At 40.6% G+C, this 11,180-nt stretch overlaps 1 protein-coding gene across 1 annotated transcript in view; it reads left to right on the forward strand.

The window, feature by feature from the left end:
• LOC117946688 (clathrin coat assembly protein AP180-like) overlaps positions 1 to 10,396 on the forward strand; it is a 34,597-nt gene extending 24,201 nt beyond the window's left edge. Inside the window, exons 3-9 of the mRNA XM_034874977.1 lie at positions 1,063 to 1,138; positions 3,494 to 3,596; positions 4,042 to 4,135; positions 4,783 to 4,894; positions 6,325 to 6,431; positions 6,523 to 6,564; positions 10,331 to 10,396. Coding sequence (XP_034730868.1) covers positions 1,063 to 1,138; positions 3,494 to 3,596; positions 4,042 to 4,135; positions 4,783 to 4,894; positions 6,325 to 6,431; positions 6,523 to 6,564; positions 10,331 to 10,396 — 600 coding nt within the window. The remainder of the gene's footprint in view (positions 1 to 1,062; positions 1,139 to 3,493; positions 3,597 to 4,041; positions 4,136 to 4,782; positions 4,895 to 6,324; positions 6,432 to 6,522; positions 6,565 to 10,330) is intronic.
• Positions 10,397 to 11,180: the final 784 nt, after the last annotated feature.

The raw sequence follows: 11,180 nt of genomic DNA on the forward strand, positions 1-11,180 counted from the left end.
ATTTTTGGAAAAAGGCTGCAATGAAACAAAGAGTGAAAAATGTAAAGGGGTCTGAATACTTTCCGTACCCACTGTAAGCATACACACACACACACATTTCACAAATAGGCTCAGTTTGTGTGTGTATGTTGTGATGAAGTGGTCTCTTTTGTGTGTAAGCACTCAAGGTGATGGTGGTGGTGGTGTCATAAATGCGTGAGAACAATGCAGTTATGATTAACAAGGCAATATACTGCATTCATACAGAACTGTGTGTGTGTCTTCTGTCTCTGGAGACATGTCTGTTTTAGCCAGGGCTTTGCTGTTCTATTATCCCTAATGATGATGCAGGGAGTATGACTGGAGAGAGAGAACGAGAGTGATAAAACACGGGAGGAGGGGAGATAATGTTAAGCTCACCATTTCATCAGGGAGGGGTTTTCCTTCCTAACCTCACCTATGTTAGTAGGTTCTGTATTGCGTAAATGCAGCCACTTAATAAGCATCAGCAGTGTGTGTGGTGGGGGGGGGGGCATGCTTTTATGTCTGTGTGTCACTGTAGTAAGCTTGTTCTTGCGAGGCTGCAGAGCCTATTTGTCTTTCTATTCCCTGGTCCCTTCATGTCTCTAATTCATATTCACACCCTCCCACTCATGAAGGCTGCAGCATGCTCCTTTTATTGCTCTTTCCTCATTTAAGGAAGTATAGAATCACACCTCTGATATCAATTCCACTTCTTCTACTACAGGCACTTTTGTGGTAGAATGGAGAAAGCGCTGAGATAGCTGTGAACGTCAAACAAACCATTTCTTACATTTAAGAAGGAGCCATCTGTTTGAAATTGAGCATATAACACGCCTATTATACACTGGGATGTAATATGTTCATTCATAACTGTGAAGTGTAATCATTGGTTATTTGTCAATTAATGAAAATATTTCTTTCATCAAAATTCTCAAACAATATATATTATTTTTTGCCAAAATTTGAGCTATTTCACCATTTGTCATTTAGTGACTGGCAGAAAACTAAATGCTGTGTGTGTGTGTGTGTGTGTGTGTGTGTGTGTGTCCTCTGCTGCAGAAATTCTTGCAGTTCCTGTCATCTAGAAACACCTTATTCAACCTTGCCAACTTCCTGGACAAAACCGGCTCCCACGGTGGGTGGTGTTACTTTTCTTCCCATCTTTGACTTAAAGTGCTAATATTCTGCTCATTTTCAGGTTCATAATTGTATTTATAGGTTATATCAGAATAGGTTTACATGGTTAAATATTCAAAAAACACCATATTTTTGTTGAACTGCACATTGCGGCAGTTCCTCTTGTCACCCTGTGTGTTGAGCTCTCTGTTTTAGCTACAGAGTGAGACATCTCACTTCTATTCCATCTTTGATGGGAGTCGCACATGCACAGTACCTAGGTCAGGACTACTAGCCAGTCAGAAGCAGAGTATGAGGGCCCTGACGGTACCTAGGTAAGGACTACTAGCCAGTCAGAAGCAGAGTATGAGGGCCCTGACGGTACCTAGGTAAGGACTACTAGCCATTCAGGAGCAGAGTATGAGGGCCCTGACGGTACCTAGGTAAGGACTACTAGCCAGACAGAAGCAGAGTATGAGGGCCCTGACGGTACCTAGGTAAGGACTACTAGCCAGTCAGAAGCAGAGTATGAGGGCCCTGACGGTACCTAGGTAAGGACTACTAGCCAGTCAGAAGCAGAGTATGAGGGCGTGCCCTGACAGTACCTAAGTAAGGACTACTAGTCAGTCAGAATTATTGGGCTTTTTCACTTTGTAAACCTATAACATGCACCAAAAAAGATATATAACACAATAAAGGAAAGGGAGAAGCCAAAAAACATAACATGAGCACTTTAAGCAACCTTACATCATTTCAACCTTGATTGATCCCTTTGTTCTGGCCTTTTCATCGCCAATTCCTTCACCCCTTCATGCTGTTCCCTTCTCCTTCCAACACCTACATTTCACACCTGTATTTAAGCAGCCAACATGTGCAACACAAAACTGTTACTTCCAATTAAACAACCCAATTATCCCTATTTCCATCCCTCAGTTCCTGCTCCGTAATCCCTCGCTCCCCTCATTTTAACCCATCTCCATGGTGATAAACACCGGCTTCACAGTCTGTTGTCATGGATATTTCATCTTCTGGTAATTAGAGTTACTGCAGAGTTTAGAAAGCAAAAATGTGCTAAGAGACGTGTGATTCCACAAAGAAAATAAAACTCAGTAGTTGTTAATTGTTTCACTTCTTGGCGAATAAAGCTTATCCACTTTTTTTGCCAAAAATTAGATAAGATGCAAGTGATAAGAACAGTACCAGTAACTATTTAGCTTTAGATAAGTTGACCTTTCAATGGAGCCTTGCTAGCCGTTTCAGTCTTTCAGCTGAGCTAATCACTTTTAGCACACAGACAAGAGAGTAAACGATCCGTCCTGCCTGCTTGATCCGTTCTGCGCATGTGCAATATGTTGATATAATGATGATAATCATGATGTACGAGGATTTACGGATTTACGGCACTGCACGATCTGTTCCACAGTAGCGGTCTGCTGTTAGCCTCCACTGGAAAGCTAACGACGTTAGTTTAGCTAACAGCTAATTCGGCTAACCGCTAGCTTGATTCAGCCTAAAATAACGTTACTCAAACTAAACAGGGGGAGAAGCAGGCTACAGCTAAATTAAGACTTTACAATAATAATAAAATACAAGTATTGAGTGATTGTATTTTAAATGAGCACAAGTGAAGTAGAACTGACGTAACAGCTGTTATATATTTTAACGGTTAATTTACGTTTTGAGGGTCTTTTACATTCTGTCTCGTTAGTGGTTAGCCGAATTAGCTGTTAGCTAAACTAACATTGTTAGCTTTCCGGTGGAGGCGAACGGACTTTCTTTAACTGTCAATGGGAACAGATTGTGCAGTGTCGTTAATCCGCGTAACATATTGCACATGCGCAGAACGGATCGTTCAGGCAGGACGGATCGTGTACCGACAATTAACGACCTCTCATTTCTGCCTGTTAAATATAAAGCTACAGCTAGCGATTAGCTTAGCTAAGCATGAAGACTTGAAAAGGGGGAAAACAGCCAGTGTGGTTTTGTAACTTATTTTTTCATGTTGGTTTTGGTACGGCTGATGCAAATGATATGGCATATCAATTAGTGAGTTGTAGAGACGCTAGCAGATGCATTTTTTCTTTTTACCATAGGCTATCCCACTGTTTTCCCCTGATTTTAGTCTTTAAGCTAAGCTAGCTCCATACTTGGCATACAGTAGAGTGGTATTAATCTTCTCCTGTTTTCTAAAAAGTAACTCTTCTTTTAAAGACTGATATTCATCCACCAGGTGCAAATATTCAGTAAAATTGCATCCAAGGTATTTTAAAACTTTGTGACATTTTGTTTTTGTAAGCCTTGTAAGTAAGAGCCTCATACCCTGCACTGAGTTGACATTGACACATGTGTTTACCTATGAGTGTGTCTTCCTCAGGGTACGACATGTCCACGTTCATTAGACGCTACAGCCGCTATCTCAACGAGAAGTCCTTCGCCTACAGACAGATGTCTTTTGACTTTGTCCGTGTCAAGAAAGGGTATGTTTCTCCTTTCTCATCACACAGCCCTGCATGACTCAGCATTTTTATTGATTTTTAAGCTTTGTTAGTTAATCCGGGAGCAGAACATGCCCCTTTCTTACTTCTTACTTAAAATAACACACATCCCACTGGGGTGCTGTTGTGTGGGATGGACTCCAGCCCGGCGTTGGGCCAAGTGCATGGTTTACTGCATGTACTGAGTGCAGAGATGAATACAGAATGGGTTATTACTCACTTTCACAGAGTGGACAGCTCTGTTTAGCTGGCAGACACAAGGTCCCTCTGGCTAAATATCTGGCATTGTAAAATATATATGCAGACTAAAGAATAGAGATCAGACATATTTAGTGGATACTATATGTGTTGAGAGACAGATGTGGATGGGCGTCTTTTGTCTGCAGTTGTAACATTTTCTATTTCTTTCTGTCGCCCTCCATCTCAGAGCGGAGGGAGTAATGAGGACCATGTCAGTGGAGAAGCTGTTGAAAGGAATGCCCACCCTGCAGAGCCAGATTGACTCACTGCTGGATTTTGAAGTGAGTGTCATTCGCTAATAAGGAACAAATTCATTTATTTTTTAACCAAGCTCAGTGCTACAAGCAGGAAAAAGCAGTCTATAAAGACATGTCAATTACAGCCCTTTTCACACGTAGGGCCATCAGAGGGTTGGATTTAAGGATGTCTTCTGTAATTAAAACAAAACAAAGCATGTATGTATGTCAATCATGTGGGTAGATTTTTTGGGGGATGCAGGGGAGAAGTCACCCCACCCCTATATTTAGAAAAGGTGGATTTTTCCCCCTCAGAAAATATGAAACCACTCCCCAAAAGAGGTAAAAATAAACATTCACGGGGCTCAAAACGTGTACATATCCAATCTTAACCTTAACATTTCTTTTTTGACAACTCGGTTGAGTTGCTGTGTTTCAAACAACTTTTTACTGTGTGATGTGAAATTCTTTATTTGGTATGCCTCCAATATTGCGGTGCTTGAAAAATGAAACATTTTCTTTTGTACAAGACATCAATATCAGCTTCTGACAATATCCGCCTTTGTCAAAATTGTATGTTTTCATTAAATACCGTTTGGATTTTTGTCATTTTATAGCTATTTTGTGCTCCATCTGTTCATCTTCCAAATGCTAACCACGCCGTTCCTCCTGGCTTTGATTTCTGTCGGCAGGTGCATGCACCGGACCTGAACAATGGGGTGATAAACGCCTGCTTCCTCCTGCTCTTCAAAGATCTGATCAAGTTATATGCCTGCTACAATGACGGCATCATTAACCTGCTAGGTAAAGAGTCACTCCCTTCAGTTTATCACTGGAGTCATTAAAGGTCCAATGTGGAGGAATTTCTCCCATCAAGCGTTGAGCTCCTATATAGCAATCAACTTTCCCGCCATGCTGTTCAAAGTATGTTTAACAGCTATGGTAGCCTTTATGCTTCAAAAAGCCAAGATGTCAAAGCACGTCTCCATGCAGCTTTACCTTGTTTAACTCTTATTAATTTCAAAATGTTATCTAAAGTGAGTTTTTTGGTGAGTACTACAAACTGCCTTGTTGACGTTAGCCATGTGGAAGCGATAACACCCATTAGCAGCGTTAGCAGCACCTGTGAGTGTATCATGTGACATCAAAAATGCGAAAGGCGGAGCAGTATGTTCTGTATGTCCCATATTGACTAACAAGATGGCGCAAATATAATATATGCAAATATAAGCCTATTGGAATACTTTGAATTGATGGTTATGGTAAATATTCATGATAAAGAACAACTTTGTGAATGGGCAACACCGATTTTAATAAAACTAACTAAACACGTTACACACTGGACATTTAAATAATGAATGCATAAAAGCTAGGTACCGTTAAAATATAGGATTATTATACACATTTTTGATTGAAAAAAAACAATAAAAAATAGGTCACAAATACATAGAGGTAATAAAAAGAAGTTATATTCTGAAACAGTTGAGCACTGTACTTTTTAGCGAACGTTGCTCAAACAGGGGTAAATGATTGTATTTGTTGGGGACTATTTTTATCCGCAGATCTGGTGCTTTGGTGAGTGGCAGAACACTGTATGTGGGATCAATAGTGGTTAACTGCAGTGCAGATGGTTAAGCGCTGTGCAATAACTGTTTTTGTGATTTGACGCTACATAAATAAAATTGAATTGAACTGGTTTGGCTCGCTGATCATTCGCACTTCACATAGTACGCCGTATATTCCTCCATATATCCTAGCAATCAGGGCAAGTGCCAAGGCTTTGATTTGGTTCAAACAGCAACATCTTCACCACTAAATCGCTACTGGAATCGCTGTGAAGCCTACACAATTTCGCATGTACTACACGTCTAATGTAAACACCGGACGCAGACGTGACATGCATTCAAATGTTGTTGCATGTATGTATGACGTAAATCTACAAAGTCTTGCCTATGTTGCGCCGAGCCCGGCGTCAAGCACAGCAAATATATTTTGGGAATAGGACGCAACCTAGTGGCGGGTGCCGCGCATGCCGCATACAATGTGAATGGCGCCTTATGGCACCACAGAGGAATAAGATGTCAGGCTTCGGCTACACAGACAATACATGTCAATTAGATTCATTGTTGGTTTTGGTCTTTTTATGGGATTTGTTGACACAAAAACATAAAATTTCCCCAGAGTTATGCTTTACCTTAACAGGAAAAATAATTTTTCTAATTCTATTTTTCTAGAAAAGTTTTTCCAGATGAAGAGAAGCCAGTGTAAAGACGGGCTGGAGATCTACAAAAGATTCCTGACACGAATGACTCGGGTTTCAGAATTCTTCAAAATCGCTGAGGTAGCCTGCAGAGCACATTATATATCACTGAATAGCAGCTAAATCAAGTTTGGGAACAGTTGTATTGAAATGTCACTGTCTTCTTTTACAGCAAGTGGGAATAGACAAAAATGACATACCGGAACTCACCCAGGTAAGATAGAAAACGGCGTTTCCTTATGTTTATCTTAAAAAAAAATATTTTACTGGAGCCTTTTTTTGTTTTTCAGGCTGCATACTAACAGAGCATGTCGGTGTTGTTTCTAACTACTGCATGTCGTGTGAACGTCTAAAGCTACTCTCTGGTTTTTCTCCTGCTGTGTTCAGCATTATTGCTCCTCTTTGATAATCCAGCTACACTATGCTGTGAAAAGTAGACGTATCGCTCTTTGCCCCATGTGCACTTACAGTACGTTCTCCACGCAACCAATGGGCTGTGGTTGTAGTTGATTGATGGCCCCTATGCCCTCTTTGTCTTTTCACTTCCAGAGATGCAGATTGATCATTCAGGCTGAGAGTGTGAGTAGCGAGCGCAGAGCTAGCTTTGGGAAGCACAGAGCTTAGTAAACATTTGAACTCTCTCCGAGTGCACTGAATTGAAGCACTCTGCACAGCGAGTGCACACCCAGCAGACAGACATCAGGCGCTCTGATGAAGAGGGATGATGTGACAGAAAGAGCTGATCGGATACGCTGTGATACGCTGAGCAATGCCGCTGTTTTACGCTGCTAAAGCTCTTAGCTAAACATGGTTTTAGTTCAACAACTGTATAAACGCACAACAGATTGCTATCCTCAAATTGTGCTATAGAGTTTCCATAACAGATTCTATTTTGGCCTTTTTCAATCTCTAATTGTTTGGTCACTGACTATAAGTGATTCCCAGGATGAGAAACCTACGTACATGGAATTTCTCATCCCAGTAGTCCCAGGCTTCTAAGCTATTTGTGTGTTTGTTCTTTTGTGGGAACTCTATAGCTAAGGGCTAAGGTTATTCTATCTGTGTGTGTGTGTGTGTGTGTGTGTGTGTGTGTGTGTGTGTGTGTGTGTGTGTGTGTGTGTGTGTGTGTGTGTGTGTGTGTGTGTGTGTGTGTGTGTGTGTGTGTGTGTGTGTCATTCTTTCAGACATGGCAGTGTGGATGACTTGCATGAAAAGCATGCTGTCTGATTCAATTGAACCCACAGTAACTGTATTGTAGAGCACTTAAAATTAATATGGGGTGTTGGAAATCCAGAACATTTAAAATTCATAAACTCAGTGCTCGTCAACAGGGGGTCCGTGACCCCTAGGGGGTCCTTAGAGCCAATGCAGATGGGCCTCCAAATTATGGTTAAGTTTAACAAAAGTATTTTTTACAAAAATTCATTTTTTAGGTAAAAAATGAATCCAACATATTAATAGCAGTCTAGCCTATAGTGGTGGTCACTAAGGCCTTCCACAGATACAGTTATTCCTAAGGATTAATATTTAACATTAAAACAAGATTTATCAAAGTATTCCAACAACTATTTTAATAGCTTAGTATTCTATCCAAATAGGTATGTATATAAATGTTTTAGAGCCCCCTACATGTGATTGTAGGCCCAGTTTATTACGTAATTGCGAATGCTTTTTGTACAACATATGTAGTAGGTAGTCCCTGCTCCATCTCCCTTTTTAGTTAAGGGATCCTTGATGTCCTGTAGTAGTTTCCAAACAATGTCTATATGCAACTGTTATTAAAATGCTAGAAAAGCATGTGAATCCTATTGGTACGCTGGTTGGATTTTAGCATGAAGCTAAGCTCTGTTTTTGGTGTTTTGGTTAACATCAGTGTGACAAATTGTAGAACATTGTGCAACAATGTCTCAGTGCTAATCTGATAAATACTCTGTCAGGGACACTTTTTCAATGATGCCACCATTTTTCTTGCTAGCTAACGTGCATCAGTGTTCCAAGTAATACTCTTCCATAGATTCGGAGAATAACATCATTAATCTTCCCAGCCCAACCAACATATCTTAATGGCCTGTCTTTAAAAATAAGATACCGGATGGGTGATGAAGTTCCATCAATGTGCAGAGAGCAAACTATAGCCATCTGTCAGATCCCTCAAATTATTGTGGATTAATGTCAGTCTCCCCTTCCAGGAGGAATGACATCAGCACAAAAAAGAATATGGCGCCTGGATAGCTCAGTTGGTAGAGCGGAGCCTCATATATAGAGATGTACGCCTTGGTGCAGCGGGCCAGTGTTTGATGCCGACCTGCGGCCTTAGCTGTCCGGTCAATAATAATAAAAATACCCAAAAATAATTCTTTAAAAAAATAGACAAACTAACATTACCATCTGACTGACTGTGGAGTGGAAAGGTGTTATGTCATCACTCATATCCACTTGGGTGTTATTTTTTAGAGCTGTGAGTAGATGGCAGAATCCGTCACATCCAATCATATTCCAAACATATGCCTGAAGGCCTGTCGCTGTCACCGCCACAGGAAGTTTGTCAGCAACTTTAATATTGGGATCTACAGACGAGAACGTCACCGGTTCATGTCTCAGAGAGGACAACCCATTTAAAATCTGGATGATAATTGGTCGACCCAGCTCTCTCGATGCCAAGACAATAAATGATCAGCCTCTCTGCCTTGTTAGTCTCTCAAGGTTCTAAGGATAATAGATGAGACAGCCTTTAAATGGAGGGATCTAGAAAATGAAGCAGGGAATTAAGGAAAGTGGATTAGTGGGGTTATTGGCTGAATTAGCTTGGCTTGCTAAGACTATTCTTTTAAATGCATGTCAGGAGGTGATAGTGTCCCATTTAGCCTGGTCGAGCATGCTGCTTTGCATCGTGGCGGGCTGGAACATTGTTCTCTTTATTTCAATTTTATGGTAGTTTTTTTGTCCCGTGTTTGATACCCCAACTTGAATTTTAGAATCTCAATGCTACGGACACATTTGGTTGGTATTCCAAAAATATTCATACTCAGTAGCCCTGTTCTGGGTGTGTGAAGGTTGTTTTATGTTGCCGTAAATCACAGAAACATATAAGAATTTAAAGTGAAGAGCTCAACCAGACAAATGCATGACTTCACAGAGAATAGTCAGTCAATGCTGTCAGGTCAATCTTGATTAGATTATTCTGAAAATCTGCACAAGGAAGATGATTATGAGTGTGCCAGGAGAATATCACATGATGTCACAGCAACTCTCAGGATATTAGCCCCCCACTGGCCAGACAAAATAATACACCCACCTCTGTCATCTTTCAGGATGCTCTGTACATCTTCCAGTAATATTTTGAGGAGATGTACCACTGTGACATCTCCCATCCCGCCAAGGTCAGGGGAGGAAGTTAATACATACACACCTAACATTCAGACACACAGTAGTAACACACTCCTACCAACACCGGATGGATGAGATGTTCTTTGAACCAGATGGTCACAGATAGGAATGCGTGTTGTAAATTATGACAAATAGCATCTTCACATATGCATAGATGATTTATAGAAGGACCTTATTTGGTAATCTCTAAATCTTGTATGTCCAGCATGAATTTAAATACACCTTCAGGAAGACAAGAACTTCAGATTTTGGGGTGACACTACATTGTGGTGAAACTGCACTGCTCATTTCTGATTCTCTGCCTACGCCTCTGCATAAGTCATCAAAATGTGGTAAACTTTGTGCATGTATCCAGAGTCGAGTTGCTCCTGAATTTTTCCATGACAAGATGTACACACAAGAAGTCCGTTTAGTTAAGGGGCGGCATAGGTTGCCTGTGGCTAATATGCAAACTCTTAAAACTTGTAATTCCAATGTGATGGAAAGGAATAGCCCAGTTATTTTTCTAATGTAGAGTACCATCAGTATTGTCTACCTTCTCTGACCATACCCATGTGTACCTGTTGTACCACCTTCTCTTTATCATTCAACAGGCCCCAGAAAGTCTTCTGGAGTCCCTGGAGACCCACCTCAACACGCTGGAGGGGAAGAAGCCGTGAGTAGTCCAATATATATTTGCAAGCTGTTCTCTTTTTTTTTAAATTTTACCAGCAGCAACACAGAGCTGACGCTTCAGTTATCCTTTAATGGTTATACAGCTGAATGCTGATGCCCGTGTCTGTAGTGATTCGGCCTCAGGATAGGTTGGGTGTCCATCATGCACCTGGGTGTGTTTGGTGCTGGGACAGTGATTTAGCTCTTTCTGTGTGGCTTGTTTTTGATCTTAAATCAGTATTACACGAGTGACTACTCTGCATTATTGTTGGGTTTCTGTAAAGAACATCACAGAGTAAGTTCTAGACCTGCTCTTTTATGAAAATCGATAACTCTTGTTGTGATTTGGCGCTATATAAATAAATTAAAATTGAATTGAAGTTTTTCTTCTCTAACTTTTCCTTTCCTCTGTTTGAACTCAACTCAGGGAGGATAAGTAAGTAAAGGACCTAAATATTATTTCATCATCATATTCATCCATGTATAAACCTTTTTGTCAGTGATTCTATAGAAATGACATCTGACCTAGCAACTGCCATTCGTATTGTTGTGTACTTTAATTTTGTTCAAGATGCAGTTCTATAGAAAACACACTTCTTAATTTTACGTTATGCCCACATTTGTGACCATAATTTGCATCATTGTTGTCATTGACACCTTACAATGACACGTCGATGCCGTTACCAACATATTAGTCCTCCTTGTTATCCTCTTACTGTACAATCGGCCCTAACTCTTACAAAGCTTTAGAAGCATGCTATTCAGAAACATTCAGGTCTTCCTTTCCCT

This window comes from Etheostoma cragini, chromosome 6, assembly GCF_013103735.1.
Source record: "Etheostoma cragini isolate CJK2018 chromosome 6, CSU_Ecrag_1.0, whole genome shotgun sequence".
In the NCBI taxonomy this organism is placed as follows: Eukaryota; Metazoa; Chordata; class Actinopteri; order Perciformes; family Percidae; genus Etheostoma; species Etheostoma cragini.